General features: G+C 44.9%; 1 protein-coding gene across 6 annotated transcripts in view; it reads left to right on the forward strand.

Annotated features, from left to right (window-relative positions):
* Positions 1-22,854, forward strand: part of LOC125459248 (cytochrome P450 26B1) — a 53,825-nt gene extending 30,971 nt beyond the window's left edge. For 5 of the 6 annotated variants that reach the window (XM_048545473.2, XM_048545464.2, XM_048545483.2 and 2 more), the window contains 5 exons: positions 1,982-2,206; positions 13,057-13,332; positions 14,746-14,901; positions 17,920-18,201; positions 21,297-22,850. In XM_048545473.2, the coding sequence (XP_048401430.1) occupies positions 1,982-2,206; positions 13,057-13,332; positions 14,746-14,901; positions 17,920-18,201; positions 21,297-21,689 (1,332 nt within the window). In that variant the 3' untranslated portion in view covers positions 21,690-22,850. Of the gene's footprint in view, positions 1-1,981; positions 2,207-13,056; positions 13,333-14,745; positions 14,902-17,919; positions 18,202-21,296 lie in introns of all 6 variants that reach the window. The other variant, XM_048545442.2, reaches the window with a different exon arrangement.
* The last annotated feature ends 906 nt before the right edge of the window (positions 22,855-23,760 follow it).

Below are 23,760 nucleotides of genomic sequence, written 5' to 3' on the forward strand. Positions count from 1 at the left end.
GCCTATTCCTGCTCCTAATTCCTCTGTTTCTCAGGAAGAAACAGGGAGCGAATCTGAAACAGACACTGCTGAAGAAAATTGAACTGCGGTAGTTAGTAGTGGAGAGATAGCAAATTTGAAAGAACTTGAGACACAGATAGATAGATAGATAGAATCCCATCATAGAGCCATAAAGGACATCAGGATAGGATCAGATGCTTTGATCCAACTTGCCATGCTGTCCAGTTTTTGCAATTAAGCTGCATTTATTCGTGGGCTTCCAGTCTTCTGTATTGCTGGAGCTCAGACTAATGAACATCACATCCCATTGAGCAAAGCTGACTGAGGACGGTGTCCTCTGAACGTCTATTTTTCCCTAGCTTTTCTGTCCCCAGCCCGTGCCCCTGCTGCCTTGTGCTGTGGGACTCAGCGAGCATTGGCTTTCTGTATTTGGTTATGGTGCCCCAGTTGGCATGCCAGTTTTTGCTAGAGAACAGCAACTTTGTCCTCTGGATGGGTGAGCCACTCTGAGGGGTACTTTTTGACCCTTTAGGCAGGGTCTGGGATTTTGTTGAGAACGCTGAGTGGGCTAAAGACCGAGTGGAGATTTGGTGATAACAACATGGAATATGCAACCTTGAACATGACCCCCACCCCCCCGCCAGTCTACTCTCACAACCATCCCTTCAAGCCTCACACTACCTTGACTTTGAGGGGACTCGATGGCCTAGTGGTATTAGCACTGGTCTGTTAGTCCAGAGATCCAGGGAATGGTTTGGGGACCTGGTTTTGAATCCCGCCACGGCAGATGGTGAGATTTGAATTCAATAAATATCTGGAATTAAGAGTCTAATGATGACCATGAATTGATTGTTGGAAAACCCCATCTGGTTCCCTTATGGCCTTTAGGGAAGGAAACTGCCATCCTTTCCTGGTCTGGCCTACATTTGACTCCAGGCCCACAGCAATGTGGTTGACTCATAGCTACCTTCTGGGCAAGTAGGGATGGGCAATAAATGCTGCCCCAGCCAGCGACACTCTCAGCCTGTGAATGAATAAAGAAAAGAAAAGCTACAGTATCATTGTCACTGGTTAAATCCCTAGAACTCCCATCCTTACATCACCATGACTATTTCAACAGCACTGGGAACTGCAGCAATTTTGGGCAGCAGTTCACCATCTCCTTCTTAAGGACAAACAGTCTGGGGAATAAATAATGGCCTTGCCAGTGATACCCACATCTAATGAATGAGTAAAGAAAACGTACTGCGATTTCCCATAGTGGCAGTTGTACCGCAAAGAAACAGCCCACCATTCTGTGTTGAGTTGGAGAGTCACAAATGTAGTCTCTTATACAGTTGTTGAATTTATTGGAGTGGTGCTTGAATCTACAGACTCAGAGGGGAGAATGACTGAGTTGCAACTGTTAGAGTGAAAGAGTGAGGGAAACCAGGGGAGGGAATGCAGGCCACAGAATTATACCCAGTTCGTGATTTCCTAATGGTGTTTATTGTTCTCCCTCATCCCTTTCTGATGTTTGAGCTGAACAGACTGGGGAGAAATGTCCTCTAATGGCAAAGATCACCAGAGGTTTAAGATAAAGGGCCGAAGAATCAGAACAAAAGATTATTTGTAACGCAGTGAGTTGCTGTCATCTGGAAGGCATGCGATAGGTTTAGGGTTAGGGTTAGGGTTAGGGTTAGGGTTAGGGTTAGAAAGGACAATTGAAGCAGATTCAAAAGGAACTGACCAAGAAGGGAATTGGATAAAAAGCCTTGAAGGAGAAAATGTTTACCGCCCTGTGGGCAAATTGACATAATTTGGTAGCTTTATCAAAGAGCTAGTACCGCAAAATTTAGCCAAATGGCCTCCCTTTGCGTTCTTTGATGTTAGTGAGTGGTGGGTCAGAGCCTGATACTATGGGTGTGTGAGCTTGCCGTGGTCAACCTGTTGCTGTAATTATCATGGTTTGTAATGTCATCGCGCTCTCTCTCTGTGACAGGGGTCCAGGTTCCACTCGTCGAGACGGGAGAAATATGGCAACGTGTTTAAGACGCATCTCCTGGGCCGCCCGCTGATCCGCGTAACCGGCTCCGAGAATGTGAGGAAGATACTGATGGGCGAACACACCCTGGTGAGCAGCCAATGGCCACGCAGTACTAGGATGCTACTGGGTTCCACCAGCCTGATCAACTCCATTGGTGACATTCATCGCCAGAAGAGAAAGGTGAGCATTTTAAAGACAAACCTCAGCCTTGACTCCCCCATTCTGTACCATGTTTCCCCATGCCCCCACCTTGTGTTTAATTAACTACGTTGGCCCCAGCCTTGATTATAGAATTTAGATCCTCATTTTGTAATCCGTCCTTGGCCACTCTTAGAGACGTACAGCACAGAAACAGACCCTTCGGCCCAAGTCGCCCATGCTGACCAAAGTTTCCCATTCTGAGGAAAGGTCTCTAGACCTGAAACATTAACTCTGATTTCTCTCCATAACTGCTGCCAGACCCGCTCAGTTTTTACAGCAATTTCTAGACTAAACTAGTCCCATTTGTCTGCATTTAGCCCATATCCTTCCAAACCTTTCCTGATCATGTACCCATCCAAATATCTTTTACATGTTATAATTGTATCTGCATCTACCACTTCCTCTGGCAGCTTGTTTCATATAGGAGCCTCTGTGTGGAAGAAGTTGCCCTTCAGGTCCCTTATAAATCTTCTCCCCCTCACCTTAAACTTATATCCTCTGGTTTTGAATTCTTCTGCCCTTTGTTATTCACCTTACGATTTTACAAACCTCACCCCTCAAACTCATATTACTACAGTGAAAAAAGTCTCAGTCTATCTCCACTTAACTCAAACCCTCCAGTCTCAGCAACAAACTTGTAAATCTTTTCAGCACCCTCTCCATCTTCTATAGCCCCACAACCCTCTGAGGTATCTGTGCTGCTCCAACAGCGAGGCTGTGATCACGCCGGAGAGGCAGTAGAGGAGATTTACAAAGACATTGTCAGGACTGAAACAGTGCAGCTCTGAGGAAATGCTGGACAGGCTCAGGTTGTTTCTCTGGGAAGAGAGTTGGCTGAAATTTGATTTGTGATCGACAACATTACTGGGCCCTGGATGAAGTGATGGGAGGACCTGTTTGATTTCGCAGAGAGGTCAATACTGAGGGGAACAGAGATTAAAAATGGTCGGTAGTAGGATTTGAGAGCAGGTGAGGTTGTGTGTTTTCATCCTGAGGCTTGTAGGGGTCCAGAGCTCACTGCTGAAGAAGGTAATTGAGGCAGAGACCCTCAATTCATTCAGAAGGTGTCTGAATGAGCAAGTACTGTCATCTGCGGAGCTAAAGCCTAAGAGCTGGAATGTGGGATGAGACTGGATGGCTTATATCTCAGCTTTTGGGCAGAGTGGCTTCTTTCTGGGCTACAAACATGCCACAGACTTTCTGAGATTCTGATTCTGGCCTCTTGAACGTTCCTGATTTTAGTGACTTCACCACTGCTTGTTGTGTCAAAGCCCCAAGCTCTGGAGTACCATTGCTAAACCTACCTACCACATTTCACTCCGGTAAAAAAGCTCTTTAAAACCAACATCCTCACCCAAGTATTTGGCTGCCTGCCTTAATATTGCTGTATGTTGCTTTGGAATAGTATTTCCCAATGCAACCCCAGGCTAATGCTTCAGACTCCATGTGAGACCAGGAATGAAAACTGGAGTTGAGGGAAGGACTGGCTGCATGGGAAATTGGCAGGTGGCGGGGGGGGCTGCTGTTAGTGGGTGTAATGTATGTGTGACTGACCAGGATGGGGTATGGAGGAGTTACCACTGTTGGGTTTTCAGCCAGGTTGTGGTTGGAGTAGAAATCAGGCCTCAAATGACAGGGTACCTGGGTCTACAAGCCACCACAATCAGTCAGTGATGCTCGTGTTCCACTAGTGAATTTTTAAAAAATCAAGCCATGCTGAGGGGAAAAATAAAATTGAACATTGAAAGGATTGCCGTTGAGGCCTCAGAGCCCATCATGTCCAAATTGCATCACATGATTCCACTGGGGCTGGGTCATACCCAGTGTGGGAACCCTCCACTCATAAACACCTTACAGCATTTTATGACAGTAAAAATGATGCTGTTGGTTAATTGCTGGACTAGACAAAATAAAACAGATGGAACATCGCTGAGTTCGCTGTCTGTTAGGAGCACAGTTTAACCATTCTGATTAATCGTCATGGATGATATGGTACTAATTAGTTTCCCTGACTAAGCAATCCCACAATTAACAGCACTGAAGAAATTACGCACAAAACCTGACTTTATCACATTGCTGTTTTTAGCAGCTTGCAATGCACCTGTTTGTTGCAATGTTTTGCTGTATTACGTTGCTGACTGCACTTCAGGATGTCTGAGGTGGCGGAAGAGGCCATAAAAATGCAAGTCAATGTTTCATTCTAATTTTAAAGTCGAGGAATTGATAGAGGAAGCTTTGGGAAACGTAGGCGCAAAGTCACCAGTTCCACTCAAATATGTTACCAAATGTCATGTTGGGATTGATACGAGTTGACCTGGGTTAGGGTGGGACTGTCTCAGTGACCCTCATAGGTGTCATTTATCAAAATTCAACTAGATCTGAAGCCACAGTATTTATCTAACTCAATGCGGTTGAACGTAAGCCAAGTCAATTCATATAAAAACCAAACAGTTCTGAGGAAGGATCACCGGACCTGAAACGTTAATGCTGTTTTCTTCTTCACAGATTTTGCCACACCTGCTGAGCTTTTCCAACAACTTCTGTTTTTGATCTTGAAGTCAATTCATATGTCTTTCTAAGTTAGCTACAAAGCCATTTCTCCAGAAATAGATTACTGAAATGGCAAATTAACAAACAGGTACAGAAGTTAATGAAATACTGGATGTGTGAGCATGGGCCCTTCAAAATTAATTTTGCTTTGCACCACAAGGACTTCAAGAAGACAGTTCACCACAACCTTATCAGGGGTAATAGGGATTGGCAATAAATGCTGGGTCAGCCAGCAATGCCTACATCCCATGGATGAATATGGAAAGACAGAGTTTTAGGACAGTTTCTACTCATATTTGCTTAGTGTTTGCCTGTTTGATCTTTAGTTTAAGGAAGAGATGCGTTCTTGATATTCTCGTCATCATCTGTTCACTACTCAATGCTATTAGGATTAACAGATCGGTGGGTAAACTAACTCATAATGATTCGGTCTCTGTCTACAAGTCTTATGGCTGGCTCAATCACACTCAATCTTCTCTGATACCACTATCTTTCCAATCTCATTCTTTTCTCTCCTGCCAAGTATAGTCCTTTTTCTGTTGAAGGTTTCGACATGTGGGTCCCAAGTGAGCATTGTTTACACAAGAGCTGGACAGTGAGTGCCATCAGCTTATCCAAAAATAAGGCATTACAACAGAACTCATTTCTGCTCTTCCTCACTGGGCACCTTCCAATAGGGAGCGAAGGGACACAGATTGGAGTGGGTGGTGGGTGGTGTGGGTAGGTGGTGATTTTCTTAGATCTTTTTGTTCCCTATGGCTCACCTGCTAGTATGTTCCCATAACCATCAAAACCTTGCTGTCCAATACAGTAGTCAAAATACTGCAGACGCTGAAAATGCTGTGGAAGAGAGTTCACATTTCAGGCTGAAGACCTCTCATCAGAAATGCTTTGTTGTTTCCGAATGGCACATTTTGATGGTTTTCACAAGAGCTTCACCTGCTGAGAACTTCCAGCCATTCGTGTTTCACTATGAGGCTTCTTCTTTCTCACTCTCACTTACGTTTCTCCTCATTCCACATTCTCTCTGTTCCCTGAATAAAATGCTAGTTTCTTCAGTTGTTGTTCTTCAGCTTGGCACCAGTGTTTGGTTGAACCTGTGATAATGGGAACTGCAGATGCTGGAGAATTCCAAGATAATAAAATGTGAGGCTGGATGAACACAGCAGGCCAAGCAGCATCTCAGGAGCACAAAAGCTGACGTTTCGGGCCTAGACCCTTCATCAGAGAGGGTTGAACCTATTTTGTCAAACAGAGTATAAAATTAAGTACCAGGGAGAGTATTAATTGATAGACCAATAAGTGTAAACCCATAGAAAAAGCAGGTATTTGGGTGTAAGCCGCTGATAGGAACTCATAATATCATCCAGATTTCAGCTAAGTATCGCACAGTGGAAGGCTCAAAGCTATTGTTGTAATGGGCTACTTAAGTGCATCATTTGGAGTATAAAGTAGGAACTTCAGAACCATGTTCCTATTGAATATAACTCAAATTATAGAGATCTTGAGTGCTTTAAAGTTTTGGGCCACATTGAGCCTTGAGAGCAGGCTGTGTAAAACCTTCCAATGTTGCTCAATACCTTAAAGAAAGTCCTTGTGAGGGACGCCGGCCAATGGGGGAGGTGATGGCCTAGTGGTATTATCGCTGGACTATTAATCCAGAAACCCAGAGAATGTTCTGGGGACCCAGGTTCAAATCCTGCTATGGCAGATGGTGGAATTTGAATTCAATAAGTATGTGGAATTAAGAATCTAATGATGACCATGAATCGATTGTTGGGGGAAAACCCCATCTAGTTCACTAATGTCCTTTAGGGAAGAAACCTGCCACCCTCACCTGGGGTCCGGCCTACATGTGACTCCAGACCCACAGCAATGTGGTTGACTCATAACTGCCCTCTGGGCATTTAGGGATGGGCAATAAATGCTGGCCTAGCTAGTGACACCCTCATCCCATGAATGAAGGAAGGAAAAAAAATGATTTTATGCAATTTCTGTTTGGCTCCGTAACAAAGGAGACTGAATTATTCCTGGAGAGAGGATGTCTTTCTCAAATCAGGATGTTTCAGTCAATGAAGTGTGTTTACTGTTGTAGAAGGTGATGACCTTGTGGTTTTATTGCTAGATATATTAATGCAGTGATTGAGGCAACGATCTGGGTTTGAATCCTACCATGGTGGAATCTGAAGTCCATTAACATTTGGAATTACGAGTCCTGTAGTAATCGCAAAACCATATATTTTTTTCATCACCTGGGGGACTTGGACATCCCTGGCTGGGCCCAGCATTTATTGCCGATCCTTAGTTGTGAAGGCAGTAGCGAGCTGCCCTCTTGAGCTGTTACAGCCCATGTGCAGTAGCAATCACCTAATTGTCCTTTTAGAGATGGAAAACTGCCGTCTCTACTCAGTCAGGCCGACATGTGACTCCTCTCTGGGCAACTTGGATTGGGCAACAAATGCTGATCCAGCCAGCAATGCCATTTCTGTGAATGAATTGGAGAAAAGAACAGCTATCAGTTTGACCACAGCAAGCTTGCACAAGTGGCAACGTGCAAACAGATCGTCTGCCCTTAGTCAGTCGCAAACCATTTCCACTCCCCCTCCCATTCCTCAGATGACATGTCCATCATGGCCCTCCACCAGTGCCACAATGATGCCACCCGAAGGTTGCAGGAACAGCAACTCATATTCTGCTTGGGAACCCTGCAGCCTAATGGTATCAATGTGGACTTCACCAGCTTCAAAATCTCCCCTTCCCCCACCGCATCCCAAAACCAGCCCAGTTCGTCCCCTCCCTCCACTGCACCACACAACCAGCCCAGCTCTTCCCCTCCACCCACTGCATCCCAAAACCAGTCCAACCTGTGTCTGCCTCCCTAACCTGTTCTTCCTCTCACCCATCCCTTCCTCCCACCCCAAGCCACACCTCCATCTCCTACCTACTAACCTCATCCCACCTCCTTGACCTGTCCGTCTTCCCTGGACTGACCTATCCCCTCCCCACCTCCCCACCTATACTCTCCTGTCCACCTGTTTTCTTTTCTCTCCATCTTCGGTCCGCCTCCCCCTCTCTCCCTATTTATTCCAGAACCCTCATCCCATCCCCCTCTCTGATGAAGGGTCTAGACCCGAAACGTCAGCTTTTGTGCTCCTGAGATGCTGCTGGGCCTGCTGTGTTCATCCAGCCTCACATTTTATTGCCCTTAGTCATTGTTGGTTTATGGAGCAGGGATACCGGGGAAAGCTTTCGTTTCTCCAAATGTGACCTTAGGGCACCTCTGGCAGTGTAACATGTCCCTCAGCACTGCACTGGGGAGACAGGGGGGGTTACATAGTCAAATCCTGGCGAGTGTGTACCTGAACCTACAACATGCTGAATCGGAGCTGTCCAGGGGGTTTGAGCAGTTATAAACTTTGAGGTGGGTGCAGGCAAAAGGCACATTTACAAACTTTGAGGAGACACGGTATCACACCCCACCCCCAACATCACCTCCATAGTTTGTCCAAAACCACAATGGCGCCAAAGGCTGAGAGGAGGGTGTAATGACAGTACATTACAACATGGGGGAGCTGCTGGATCAAGTAGCAGATCTGGGAGGAGCTCTGGGCTAAATGAAGGAGGAAATCTCCCATCAAATGTCAGACGGGACACAAGCTCAGCAAACAGTTGTTTGTAAAGCCATCAGAAAATAAATATTTCCAGGCTGTGGGCTATGATGGAATCTGTAGCACTGATTAAGGCCATTTTACCGATGCTAGCACTCTGAAAGATTTCTCCAAATGGTTCCTCTTTGTGTGCGTGTCTGTGTGTGTTTATGTGTGTGTGTCTATGACTGTGTTTTTGTGTGTATGTCTCTGTGTGTAAGCATGTATGTGTGTCTGTGTATGTGTATGTATGTAGGTGTGTGTATGTATGTGTATGCATGTGTGTGTGTGTGTGTGTGTGTGTGTGTGTGTGTGTGTGTGTGTGTCTGTGTCAATATGAATTACCAGTGGTACTGATTTAAGGTGACTTACAGAAAGATTAGAGAGGGGCAGTGAGGAAAATCGGTTTTGCCCAGAGTCTGGTGGATGTCTGGAATTTACTGCACAGTTTGGTGGCAGGAGCAGAAAAGGAATCAGGATCTAAAAGTGTTATATCTACAAGGCTCGGGACAAGGAGCAGCACAGTTGGATTTAAACGGGAGGCTAGTTTATCTTCTGCTGGCTGGTACGGACACAATGGGTCAACTGGCCTCTTTCTATAGCTTCATTTTTCTGATCGCAGTTATAGTATTGCCCAGCTTAGCCACAGGTTAATAGTTGTAGGGTCAGGTTGGACTCTTAGCTGCTCCTAGCCTGCATTGAGAAGAAACAAAGCTGAGCCCCATTATTGTGCTTCTGGTGTTGCGAATGTGACAGCTTTTCGGAGAGGCTTGGGATACTTGGGGGATGCCATCAATACTAATGTGCTTTAGGGAAGGAAACTGCCATGCCTACCTGGTCTGGCCTGCATGTGATTATAATGTGGTTGAATCGTAATTGCCCTGTGGACAATGAAGGCTAGTCTAGCCAGTGACACTCTCATTCCATGAAGGAATTTAAAAAAATGCCAGAATCTATTGCAAAAAATGTAATGAATGGATATTTGGATAAAAATGATCTGAGTGGGCATAGTCAGCATGGATTTGAAAATAGAAGATCTTGTCTGACAAATATGCTGGAGTTCTTTGAGGGTGTCACTAACGAAATTGGTAACGGGGTGTTGATATTCTTTGAATTTCAGAAGGCATTTAATGAGCTGCCCCACTTGAAGTAAGATACCAAATTTAATGAGATCAAGGTATTGTATACTGCCAAGTTTTAGGGATTGACTAACACAGAGAGAACAGGAGTAGGAGTAAATGGATTACTGTTGCATCTGCTCTGACTAGTGGGCTACCACATGGAACAGTTTTTAGCTTCCAGCTATTCTCAATAAATATTAATACTCAAAGTGGGGACAAACTTTCCAAATTTGTGGATGATAAACACAGTGGGAATGTGAGTTGTGAAGAAGATGTAAAATGTTTTCAGGTGCATTTTGGACAGCCACAATGAATGGCCAGGAACAAGGAAGATGGAATATAATGTGGAAAAGTGTTATCTACTTCGATAGGGTTTGGATGAGCAAAATATTTGTGAAATGATGAAAGGTTGGGAAGTCTAGATGTATGAAGGGACCCAGAGGTTCTTGTGGATAATTCACTGAAGGCTAACATGTAGGTACAGAATGCTATCAGGAAGGCTAAGGGAATGTTAACCTTTATCATCAGAAGTCTTAAGTTCAAGAGTAGTGAAATCTTACTGCAATTGTACAAGAGCTTGGCTAGACTATACCTGGAGTACTGTGTGCAATTTTGTTCTCCTTAACTGAGGAAAGACATTATTACCAATGAGGGATGTTTCACCAGACTTGTCCCCAGGATGGTAAGACTGTCAAATGAGGAGAGATTGGGTAAAGTGTGCCTGTATTCTATAGTGTTTTGAAGAATAAGAAGTGATCTCATTGGGGAGGGAGTGGCCTAGTGCAATATTGCTGGACTTTTTAATGTGGAGACAAGATAATGTTCTGGGGACCTGGGATCGAATCCCACCACATCAGATGGTGGAACTTGAATTCAATGAAAATCTGGAATTAAGAGTCTAATGAAGACATTGTCAATTATCAGAAAGGCCCATCTGTTTCACTGATGTCCTTTAGGGAAGGAAACTGCCATCCTTTCCTGGCCTGGCCTACATGTTACTCCAGACCCACAGCAATGTGGTTGACCCTTAACTGCCCTTTGGGTAATTAGAGATGGGCAATAAATGCTGCCTGGCCAGTGACACCCTCATCCTGTGAATAACTCGACAAAAAGCAAAGTACTTAAAGAGATAAATGAGATGCGGGCAAGATGTTTCTCTACATTGAAACAGGTATTGCTGGAAAAGCTCACCAGGTCTGGCAGCATCTGTGGAGAGAAGTCAGAGTCAACGTTTTGGGTTCAGTGGCCCTTCTTGAGAAGATATTTAGCTGGGCTGGGGAGTTCCAGAATGTGGTCTGCACAATGCCACTTCGGATAGAATTAAGGAGAATTTTGTTCACTCAGAGCTGTGAAGCTTTGGCACTGTCAATCCCAGAGTGCTGTGGAAGCTCAGTCTTTGAGTATTCCAATGTGGAAATTAATAGATTTCTGATTAAGAATGGATTACAGGGATGGGGTGGGTAAAAGGCATTGAAATGTTCACTTAGACATGGTCATGTTAAATTGTAGAGTGTGCATAAGGGGCTGAATGGCATAATCTTGTTCCTATATCTCTCCCTCTGATGGCAGATGCGTACAGTCACAGTCAGAGTTTCCAGCGTGTTAGGATAAGCATTCACATTACAGTGCAGATTTGCAGCATTGCAGCGTGTTATATTGTAGGTCTCCAGTGTGTTATACTACAAACCTACAAAACGCTACAGTATGAGACTGAATGATATATTGACAGCCTGCAGTGCGTTACATAGTGAGATGGCATTGCGTTACATTATAAGCCTGTAGTGTGAGCACATAGCACCTACCACTGAGAACTATCATAGAGTAACCTAGTACATACAGTGGTGTTCCCAACAGTCTGATAATTTGCATTATTCAGTGCTGTCATCTGTAACCTTTGCCAGCACTTCTGCTGCCTACAGTTCACTTTACCTGCTTAATCATCACTGTTACACATGGCAACAGTTCCCTAAAGCTGCTGTGCACACTTGTGTTTTTATTATTTAACAGTGTAAGTCAAATATCTCAATCCAAGGATATGGAGCCAGCTTTATAATCGAGAAAAATAGGGTTGATTTACTTTGCGGAAGGGATGGGTGGAGCCAGTCTGAGGCTAAAAGGGAACCTGGACATTATTTGAACAGTAGACAGCTGAAAGTGAATTCTATAAAAGTGTAGAAACAGGGCCAGGAAAATCTGACCTGTTCCAAGACCAGGAAAACCACCTGCACTGAGGCTGCTTTTAAAGGTCAGGAACTGAATTGTTCCATTACCCTCTGAGTCTGCGTGCTCCCAGTATACACGCTGTCTGCCGTTCTCATTCTCCTCCACAAACAATGAATGATTGACATTAGAAGCACTTACTCTAGCATCAGGGAAAAAATAACAGCCCTTTTGCCAAACATTCCATGCATTTTTTATGCATTTACTAACCTATCCACATTCACATTATATACCTCAATCCTCCTCACTTTAACCTTTCAATCCCTCCTGACTGTATCCCTAAATCCTCATTTCTGTACCCCTCAGTCCTCTCTCTATGTTCCTCAATCCTCCTAACTGAATCCATCCTTCCTCTCTATTCCCTTAGTGTAATGGTTAATCTGTCCTCATAGTGTCCCGCAATACTCCTCTCAGTATCCCTCAATCCCTCCTCACTGTATCCCTCAACCCCTCCTCATTGTATCCCTCAATCCTCATATCTGTATCCCTCAGACCTCTCTCTATATCCCTCAATCCTCCTATCTGAATCCATCATCCTTCCTTTCTATTCCCTTAGTGCAATGCTTAATCTCTCCTCTCAGTATCCCTCAATACGTCTCACTGTATCCCTCAATCCCTACTCACCCTATGCCTCAATCCTTCTTCATTCTATCCCTCAATTCCTCTCAGCAGAGCGAGTAGAGAACACTGAAAGGGCTGAGACGTTTTCCAGGCTGAGGATCTGAGTCGTTTCACAGCCGTGGCCAATGGGATCTTTTCACAGGAGACTAATTTCACCAGAGGAACTCAGTGTTTCAGAACAAAACCTGGAAATAAAACAGCTTCATCAAATGAACAAGATCTATCCCATTTAGTAATGTTTAGTATTTAAAACAACAATCTTTTGAAGTTATTGAATGAGTGCATATAGCAAAAAGGCTATTTTAAAGTTCCGCTGTCTCCTTTCTGCCATTGATTTGTAGAAGTTCAGGGGACAAGGGAATACCTGATTGTGGTAAAAACTCATGTGATTCAATAGTGTCCTGTAGAGACAGAACATAGAACATAGAACATAGAACGTTACAGCACAGTACAGGCCCTTCGGCCCTCGATGTTGTGCCGACCTCTCATACCGATCTCAAGCCCATCTAACCTACCATCATCTGTACCTGGCCCGTGTCTCTAGGTAGCTGAAGTCAATTCCTAACTCCCCATTTGTGTTGAAACTGAGCAGTAAATGCTGGTCTTGGCTGTGTGATGCTGGCTTATGGAGAAAGAGCTAAAATCTCTGTTGATGTCTTTTAATTCTCAGATCTTTGCCAAGGTTTTCAGCCATTATGCCCTGGAATGTTACCTTCCCAAGATCCAACAGGCTATTCAGGATGGTATCCGAGACTGGAGCAGCAGTGGGGAGCCCATCACCGTTTACCATGAGGCCAAGAAACTCACATTCCGTATCGCAGTCCGGGTCTTACTAGGATTCCGTGTATCCGAGACCGAACTAAACCTCCTGTCGGAAAGCTTTGAACAACTTGTCGCCAACCTCTTCTCCTTACCTCTAGACTTTCCATTTAGTGGTTACAGGAAGGTAGGTTGCTTACAGAAGAAACTTGAGGATAGAATTCTGCTATTAAAATAAATTGTATCTGTACTGATATCAATCTCGCTTCCTCACACTGTCACTCAGTAACCCCTCTCTCCCTTAGCGCCCTGTCTTACTGACTGTATTTCTGACGTTAATCCAGCTCCCTCACACTGTCAGTCAGTAACCCCTCTCTCCCTCAGTGCTCTGTGTTACTGACTGTCTCTCTGCTAATGTTAATCCAGCTCCCTCACACTGTCGCTCAGTAACCCCTCTCTCCCTCAGTGCCCTGTCTTACTAACTGTATTTCTGATGTTAATCCAGCTCCCTCACACTGTCAGTCAGTAACCCCTCTCTCCCTCAGTGCTCTGTGTTACTGACTGTCTCTCTGCTAATGTTAATCCAGCTCCCTCACACTGTCGCTCAGTAACCCCTCTCTCCCTCAGTGCCCTGTCTTACTAACTGTATTTCTGATGTTAATCCAGCTCCCTCAAATAGTCACTTGGTAACCCCTCTCTCCCTCAGCACCCTGTGTTACTGACTGTATCTGTACTGACATTAATCCAGCTCCATCACACTGTCACTCAGGAACCCCTCTCTCCCCCAGTGATCTGTGTTACGGATTGTCTAGCTCCCACCTCCAGAATCCTGTATCTCTGTATTTCTGTTAGGACAGTCAGAGGTGGACTGGATTTAGGTTAGGGCTAATCCTGGCATCCTGTCAAGCTCTAAGAGGCTAATAGCCTATAGCTGCCTCATGAGTGAAGGCAATTAGGATTGCAATTTGAGAAATCTGAAAGATCGGTCTGACATAATTGGAGCTGCTGAATGGAGCTTGAAGCAAGAGGTATGAGTGGTACATTTTTGCAGCCTGAACTTGTTCACCTATCAACTGTGTGTGGGCTGCCCTACACTGGCTCCTAGTTAATCAAAAACTTGAATTAAAATTCACATTCCTTTTATCAAATCTCTCAAAGGCCTTACCTTTCCCTGTTTGAGCCCCTCACCCCTCTGAGATCCTTGCTCCATTGGTGGCATCTTGCTGTACCTGGATGAATTGCTTCCCCTGTTGTGGCTTCAGCTGCCAAGGCTAAAAGATTCGGAATTCCCTCCTCAGACTCTCACTATCTTTCTTTCTCTCTCTCTCTCTCTCTCTCTCTCTCTCTCTCTCTCTCTCTCTCTCTCTCTCTCTCTCTCTCTTCCCCCCCCCCCATCCCTTTATGATGCTTCTTAAAATCCACCTCTTTTGGCCCCCTGTCCTAATATTGCGTTATAAGGTTGACAGGTCTTCTTGAAGCACTTTGGGATGTTTATAATGTTGCAATATTGATTATTTGAAAATAAGTGCACAAGGGATTTGGCTTGACCAATGAAGAAGGAACTGTGTTCTCATCTGTTGACTGGTGCTCCTTCTTACAGGGTATGCGAGCCCGGGACAATCTTCACAAATACCTGGAAAAAGCCATCAGTGAGAAACTGCAGTACAAAGAAGAGAAGGATTACTCTGATGCTATGGACATTCTGATAGACAGTGCCAGAGAACAAGGGAAAGAACTCACAATGCAGGAGCTGAAGGTAATAAATTCACCCACACCCCACTCCCAAAAGACACCACGTTACTTGTTGATTGATGCAGTGTTGGTTGGGAACAGAACTGGGCACGATTGGGATAGGCAGGGCTAACGCAGAACTGGAGACAGTGTTCTCCGTACAGGATGGGCAGGGAGGAGGATTGGTGGAGGCGAGCAAGGAATATCTCCCACAGATGACATAGTAACACAGATTGAAAATAGAGGAAAAGTAGGCCTTTCGGCCTTCTGAGCCAGTTCAACCATTCATCTGACCTTGGCTCATCATGGAATTCAGCCCCCTGTTCCCCCTTTCTCTTGATACCCTCTGATCCCTTTAGCCCTAAGAGCTATATCCAATTACTTGTTAAAGGCAACAGGCCAGGCTTGAATGGCATAGAAGTTTTCCAATGGAATATTCTGGAATTCGCCTTGTTTGCCTTTATGGACTGGGGAGTCATTCTGTGGGCAAATTGAGTGAAGGAGAATAGTTGGTGAGAAGCCATCTTGACTTGGCAGACAAACCCCTTCCCCCCACCCCCCTTAACACCTCCTCAATGATGCGCGGAATGACAGGAGCTAGCGTAAAGAATCTCGTCAGGCATAGGGATCTCCACATGAGAGATACGTTGTGGTGTCGAGGTGATATTCCTGGATTGATAAAGTAGTTGTCTGAACTATTAACCCGTGGGACTGAGTACAAAGGTCCAGGAGATTATTGGGCTGCTCTATCATTAGACAGAGAGAGGAAGAGAGGTGGCCGATGGTGAGTTCACCTGAGGGTCTCCATGCCAAGAGGAGAGGTTGAGACTTCCATAGCGACCTGAGCTGGTGTGGGAATTGAACGCATACTGTTGGCATCATTAGTCTGCCTTCCAGCCAACTGAGAGAACCAAACCCATGTGTTGAATTCTCCATCACACCTTGCCATGACTTGCGATTCCATTGCTCCTGTCTTGAGACATTCTGTGATATGATCAAATGATAGAGATTTGAATGTTCAGAGGATATAAGAGGCTAGGTGCAGAGAAACACAGTACAGGAATCAGGAGCAAAGGGGCATTTGAAACTGAAAGGCTAGTGGCAATCAGAAAGGTTCTTCAAAAGACCGTAACATTGGTGAGTCAATTGGAGTTCTCAGAATTCAGATAGATAAATGTTTATTGGTGAAGTATATTGTGAAGCAACAGCAGCTACAAAGAAATGGAATTGAGGTTCAGCTCAGCCACAATCAAACTGAATGATAGGACAGGCCCAAGGCACTGAATGGCCTCCTCTTCCTGTCTCAACAAGTGGTGACTCTGTTAGTTGGAGATGTAGATCTTCAGCAACAAGTCAGCTGCCTCTCTCCCTGACACACTCATGGTTGACAAGTTACATCTCGCAGAAGGTGGCTGTAGTCATCGGTCTTCACCCAATAATATTTTAGCTCTCCTACACCAATTAGGAAAGGAAGAAAAGTAACTGGACAGAATTCTTTAAAGCAAAGAAGAGTTCGAAAAGATAGACATAGAGAAAGAGCTTCAGCTTGCATGGTTATCTTAAACTAGAGATCACAACTGTAACAGGTTGCACAGTGGTTCGCACTGCAGCCTCACAGCACCAGGAATCCGGGTTCAGTTCCACCCTCGAGCCACTGTCTGTGTGGAATTTGCACATTCTCCCCGTGTCTGCGTGGGTTTCCTCCCACAGTCCAAAAATGTGCAGGTTAGATGGATTTGCCGTGGTCAATTCCCTGAAATAACCCCAGATGAGCAGGTTAGGTAGATTGGCCATGGGAAATGCGGGGTCTCAGGGATAGGGTAGGGGGTTGTGTCTGGGTGGGATGCCATTCGGAGGCTCAGTGTGGACACAATGGGCTGAATGGCCTGCTCCCACACTGTAGGGAATCTGTGTTAGATAGTTTCTTGAAAAACTCAACAAGGAGTTCAGGAGCAGGCTTTTTACCTCAAAGGAGGTGACAATGGGTGACAGAACTTTGGACTTCAGAAGTCAGGTATAAAATTTACACTCTATCCTTTCAGGTGGGGCATTAGAAGCCACAGAATTATTATGGTGTAGAAAGAGGCTATTCACCCCATCATGCCTGTACTGGATGTATTATCTAGTTGGGCTCTATTACCTAGCGTCTTTTCCCATCCCCCTGCATACCATTACTCTTCTACAAACCTACCGAACACTGTTTATAAGGCTTCTATTGTACCTGCCTCCACGACATTCCCAGGCAGTGCATTCCAAACCCTAACCACTGACTGTGTGAAAAAGATTTTTCTCATATCATTAACATTTTCTGTGAGAAAGGGACTCACATAGACCATTAGTATGTATCTAAGATCGTGAGAAATAGGAACAGGAGTTGTCCATTCGGCCTCATGAGGCTGCTCTGCCATTCACTAGCATCATGGCTAATTTGACATACCTCACGTACACTTTCCAACCCTTTCCCCATAACCCTTGATTCCCCAAATGGTGGAGAATAAGAGGGGAGGCAATGGTCTAGTGGTATTATCGCTGGACTGTTAATCCAACTTCACACCGCGTTATCTCCGATGTTCTGGGAGCTTGGGTTCGAATTCCGCTATGGCACTTGGTGGAATTTGAATTCAATAAATAGCTGGAATTAAGAGTCTAATGATGACCAGGAATCTACCCGCCAATTGTCAGAAAAACCCGCCTGGTTCACTAATGTCCTTTGGGGAAGGAAACTGCCGTCCATACCTGGTCTGGCCTACATGTGACCCCAGACCCACAGCAATGTGAGTGACTCTTAACTGCCCTCTGGGCAATTAGGGATGGGCAGTAAATGCTGCCTGGCCAGTGATCCCCTTAGCCTGGGAATGAATAAAGGAATCCACCTCAGCCTTAAATCTACATAGGGCACTACCCCCATAGCTCTCTGTGGTGAGGAGTTCCAAAGACACACAACCGTTCACATTTCAGAGACCCACACTAGCTGGGCTCAATGCTCTGTCTTTGTGAGAAAACCTTAATGTCATTTCTCAATGTGCCACCTCCCCATCTTCAGGAGTCCACAGTGGAACTGATTTTCGCTGCCTTCGCCACCACCTCTAGTGCGACGACTTCACTGATCTACCAGCTCTTGCAGCACCCCCTGGTCCTGGAGAAACTGCGGGAAGAGCTGAGGAGCAATGGGATCCTTCACAATGGCTGCAAGTGTGAGGAGACCCCCAGGATGGCCGTGGTGGTCCGCCTCAAGTATTTGGACTGCATCATCAAGGAGGTCCTACGTCTGCTTCCACCGGTTTCAGGCGGCTACAGGACAGCGCTGCAGACGTTTGAGTTGGACGTAAGTGCGAATCAAACCCTTCCTTTCTCAAGGCACAGCCGAGAGTAAGCGGGCCTCTCTTCATGGAGCCCTGGGCACGATCTGCAGAACTCTCCAATGTGCTGTACAGCCAGCTCAGGGCCTGCTTGCCTTCTTCCATCTCAGTGCTGCCCGTATGTAATGGTAACAGTGTTGCTGATACACTGCAGCAGTCAAAACCATAAAAATCGAGCACTTGAAATGTCAGGATGTTCAAGGCTATGGGTCAAGTACTGGAAAATGAGATTAGTGTGGATAGGTTAGTGAGGACTCGATGGGCCGAGGGGCCTCCTCTCTGCTGTATGGCTCTGACTAGATTCCCTAAACGTAAAATACTCATTGGATTTAAAATAATGAGTGATGGTAAATGATTCAATTATTTAAGACGCTTATGGGCAAATCTTGAAGCAGAGGACAGAGTTGGAAAAAGGTGTCTCCCATTTAGGACAGAAATGAGGAGAAATATCTTCTCTCAGAGGATTGTCAGTCAGTAGAAGTCTCTTGTCTAGAGAGCAATGGGTCACTAGACTCCCTAACTTTAAATAATGTTGAGCTTGCTAATGTTGATCTTGCCTCGTGCATTTCCCGTGCAGTGTAACCCAGTATGTCTTGCTCTGTCTAAGCACCCTATGATCTGTATGTCCTTATTTGCCAAGATCTGCCTGTACTGCTTGTAAAACAAAACTTCTCACTGCGTTCAGGTACATGTGACTACAACAAATCAAATCAAATCAAATGAAACCAAATCGAATCAAATCAAGGCTAAGTTAGGCAGATGTTCGGCTGATAAGGGATTCAAGAGTTATGGGGGTGTCAGAAAAGTGGAATTAAGGCCAGAATCAATTCCACCATTATTGAATGCCAGGGCAAGTTTCATTGGCTGAATTACCTAACCCTGCTTTTTTCTGATGCTCTTCCATAATAAATAAATCCAATGGGGAGTTCGGAAATACCTTTAATCAGAAAGTGGAACTAGTTACTACAGGGAGAAGTCTACTTCAGTGTTCGGTCCCACCACTGACACTCAGTAGCAGCAGTGTGTACCATCTACAAGATGCACTGCAGAAATTCACCAAAGATCCTCAGGCAGCACCTTCCAAACCTGCATAAGATAACAAAATGTGAGGCTGGATGAACACAGCAGGCCAAGCAGCATCTCAGGAGCACAAAAGCTGACGTTTTGGGCCTAGACCCTTCATCAGAGAGGGATCTTATCAGCCAAACATCTGCCTAACTTAGCCTTGATTTGATTTGATTTGGTTTGGTTTCATTTGATTTGATTTGATTTGTTGTAGTCACATGTACCTGAACGCAGTGAAAAGTTTTGTTTTACAAGCAGTACAGGCAGATCTTGGCAAACAAGGACATACAGATCATAGGGTGCTTAGACAGAGCAAGACATAGTGGGTTACACTGCACGGGAAATGCACGAGGCAAGATCGACATTAGCTTCATCAGATCCAAACCTGCGACCACTTCCATTTCGATGGACAGGATCCAGATACATGGGAACACCACCCCCTGCAAGCTCCCCTCCGAACCACTCACCATCTTGACTTGGAAATATATTGCTGTTCCTTCACTGTCTCTGGGTCAAAATCCTGGAATTCCCTCCCTACGCGTATTGTGGGTCAACCCACAGCAATTAGGCTGCAGCGGTTCAAGAAGGCAGCTCACCACCACCTTCTCGAGGGGAAATTAGGGACAGGACAAATACACGCTGGCCCAGCCAGCCACACCCAAATCCTATATATGAATTTGAAAAGCTATGGTAGGTTCAAGAAGAAAGTGGGTAAGCAGATTAGGGAAGAAAGAGGTGAAAGGATGTACAGAGGTGGGGTTAGATGGGAGGATATGAATAACAACATGGGTCTTCTGGGCCAAATGACTATTTCCTTGTTGTAAATTCAAGCCACTTTTAAAATTGATTTTGTGCCCCTTGAGCTGTGCTGATAGAGGTAGAGACGCCGATGCCATTCCAGTGGAACCTGCCACAACATAGTGTCCAGGTCTATGCCAGTGCTGCTGGTCAGTGAGTAACCAGCAGCCTCACCTTGGAGTTGAGGAAGGGGCAGGTTTTGGGCCCCACTCTGATCACAGGCTTGAGCCTGATGCTCTTCTGCTGTACAGGGATCGGTCGCTGTTTCTGTTGCGTTGTTGTTCAGATGAGGCCTCGAAATAAAACACCAGCTGTTCTTTTGGGTGGATTCAAACAATACTGACAGTGCTATTCCAAAATTAGCACTGCTGATTATTTGCTCTTCACCCATCATCAATAAAACTTGATCTTTCAGGATTTTGCTGTGTAAGGGCTTTCTTACATTACAACAATAACAACATTTTAAAAGCGCTTAATAATAACAAATTAAAAAGCTTTGGGATATCTAGTTTTGGTCAGCCTGTTATTGGAAGGATATTATTACATAGGACAGCTTTTAGAAAAGATTTACCAGGATGAAGTCGGGAATGGAAGACTTTGAGTTACAATGTGACGCTTGAGAGGCTGGGATGTTTTCACTGGAGAGTAAAAGGTTGAAGGGTGACTTTATAGAGATTATTAAAATCATGAGGGGTACAGGTAAGGCGAATGGCAGGTGTCATTTCCCTAGGGTTGGGAATTTCTAGACTAGTAGACATATTTTTAATGTGACAAAGACTTAAGAAAGACACGACGGGCAACATGAGGGGGTTTTTAAACAGAGAGTGGTTCAAATGGGGAATGAACTTCCAAAGGAAGTGACAGATGTAGGTACAATTACAGTGTTTAAAAGAAATTTAGGTAAGAGCGTGAACAAGAAAATGTTTGAAGGGATATGGGCCAAGTGTAGGCAGGTGGGACTAGTTTAGTTTGGGATCATAGACCAGTTGGACTGAAGGGCCTGTTTCTGTGCTGTATGAATTTATAAGTATGACTAAGTCCTGAGGTTGTGAGAGGCACTATAGAAATGCAAATCTGTCTTTTCTCTTACTACACAGGGGCTGAGCCAACCCCTCCATCATATAATTTGACGATAAGCTGAAATTGAATGTAGGATTTCGAATTGGGCATTTAACTATCTCCTGGGCTTTGTTTTCAGGGGTGTCAGATTCCCAAAGGCTGGAGTGTCCTGTACAGCATCCGAGACACGCACGATACGGCTCCCATCTTCCAGAATTCTGAGGTCTTTGACCCCGACCGTTTCAGTGAGGAGCGGGGAGAGAACAAAGGTGACCGTTTCAGCTACATTCCCTTCGGAGGGGGCATCAGGAGCTGCCTTGGTAAAGAGCTGGCCAAGCTCATCCTGAAGGTGTTGGCGATGGAGTTGGCCAGTACCAGCTGCTTTGAACTTGCCACCCGGACTTTCCCCAGCATGTTGACGGTGCCGGTGGTTCACCCTGTGGACGGGTTAAGAGTCAAATTCTCCGGACTTGATTCCAACCAGAACGAGATAGACCCAGAGACAGAGACAATGCTGGGTTCCACTGTGTAACAGGGCCAACTACGACACTCTATCACCCACCCCATCCCCAAAAATTCCACCACCCCCCTACCCTGCACCCCTCCGCATTCCCCCCAACCCCCAATCCTAACCAAACCTTCACTGAAGCAACAAAATAAAGCAAACACATCTGAACTTGAAAGCAAAGAAAAACTTCAATGAACTAACATGCTAGCTGTAAAGGAAACCCCTTTGGGAAAACCTACTCACAGATTGTCCAGCAAGGAATCTTGGATGGGAAAATATCCACGGGAGAGCTACATAGAGCAAATTCCATGGTGAGAAGGCACAGGATTATATTTCTGGGCAAAATTGAAGCGATCGAGATTGGAGGAGGCAGATAAATGTCAGAAGAGGATTAGTGTTGAGAGAAAGAGAGACAGGAGATGGAGGAAAACAGAAGAGAGGAAAATTGGTGGGAGAGAAACTATGTGACGTCAAAACAAAAGACTATCTTAAAAATAAAACACATATATATCCTGCGTTCCTACTTAAGTATATATATGTATAAACCTACTCTGAGTACCATTCTAGGTATATAACTTGATTAGAGATTGCAACAGAGTTGCAGCCTTTTGGCACTTTGAATGTTGATCCATTACTGATGCTGGTTATATTCAGCATAAACTTAGAAACAGTAACAAACTGGTTTGAATTTGTACTATTCCTATCTTTAAGCTATATATGGATTATTTGTCATTGTGTTTTTTTTAATTTTAAGATTGCAATTAGACGTCTAGTGTAAAAAGAAACTATTTTTTTCTGTTGGTAAATATTGTTTTAGTAAAAAATGAACAAAAGAATCTTTTACACGGAGTTGTGTGATTAGACATTGTGTGTGAGAATGAGTGTGTGTTTGTGTGTGAATGAGTGCGTGTTGTGTGTCAGAGTGAGTGTGTGTTTCTGTGTGAGAGTGTGTGTGTTTGTTTGTGAGAGTGTGTTGTGTGTCAGTGTGTTTGTATGAGTGTGTGTTTGTGTGTGAGAGTGAGTGTGTGTTTGTGTGTGTGAGAGAGAGTCTGTGTGTGAGAGAGCATGTTATGTGTTTATGTACATGTTATAGCAAATGTAGGTGGAAGCATGTGTCTGTGGACGAATGGCTGTTTCAGTAAGAGTGAAGATCTGAAAGGGTGGGCGAGGCAGAAACCCTCATAATATAAGAGGCACTGGGTAGACAATTGGGTAGTGGTATTATCACTGGATTGTTAATCCGGAAACCCAGATGATGTTCCGGGGACCCGGTTCAAATCCTGCTATGACAGATGGTGGAGTTTGAATTCAATAAAATATCTGGAATTAAGAGTCTAATGATGACCATGAATCCATTGCTAAGTGTCAGGAAAAACCCATCTGGTTCACTAATGTCCTTTAGAGAAGGAAACTGCCATCCTTACCTGGTCTGGCCTACATGTGACTCCAGTCCCACAGCAATGTGGGTGACCCTCTGGGCAATTAGGGATGGTCAATAAAAATGCTTCCTGTCCAGCAATGCCCTCATCCCGCGTATGAATTTAAAAAAAGTATTTAGACATACATACACTTGCAATGCCAAAAGTAAGACCAAAAGGCCAAGTGAATCATAGAATCTCTACAATTGGAAGCAGGCTATTCAGCCCATCAGGTCCATGCTGTCCACCTGAAAAGCATCCCACCCAGACCTGTCCTATCCCTGTAACCTTACAGTTCCCAAAGCTAATCCATCTAGCCTACATATCATGGACACCACAGCCAATCCACCTAACCCACACATCTTTAGACCGAGAGAGGAAACCCACACAGACATGCGGAGAAAGTGCAAACTCCATGCAGACAATTGCCAAAGGCTGGAATTGAATCCAAGTCCCTGATGCTGTGAGGCAGCAGTGTTAACCACTGAGCCATCACGCTGCTTAAGTGCTCGAAAATGTGATCAGAATGGTTAGGTGTAACAGTGTGCAGCTGGAGGAACACAGCAGGTCAGGTGGCATCAGAGGAGTAGGAAAGTTGACATTTTGGGTTGGGACCCATCTTCAGAACCAAAATGTCAGCCTTCCTGCTCCTCTGATGCTGCCTGGCCTGTTGTGTT

The sequence above is a fragment of the Stegostoma tigrinum genome, chromosome 1 (genome assembly GCF_030684315.1).
Source record: "Stegostoma tigrinum isolate sSteTig4 chromosome 1, sSteTig4.hap1, whole genome shotgun sequence".
Lineage (NCBI taxonomy): Eukaryota > Metazoa > Chordata > Chondrichthyes > Orectolobiformes > Stegostomatidae > Stegostoma > Stegostoma tigrinum.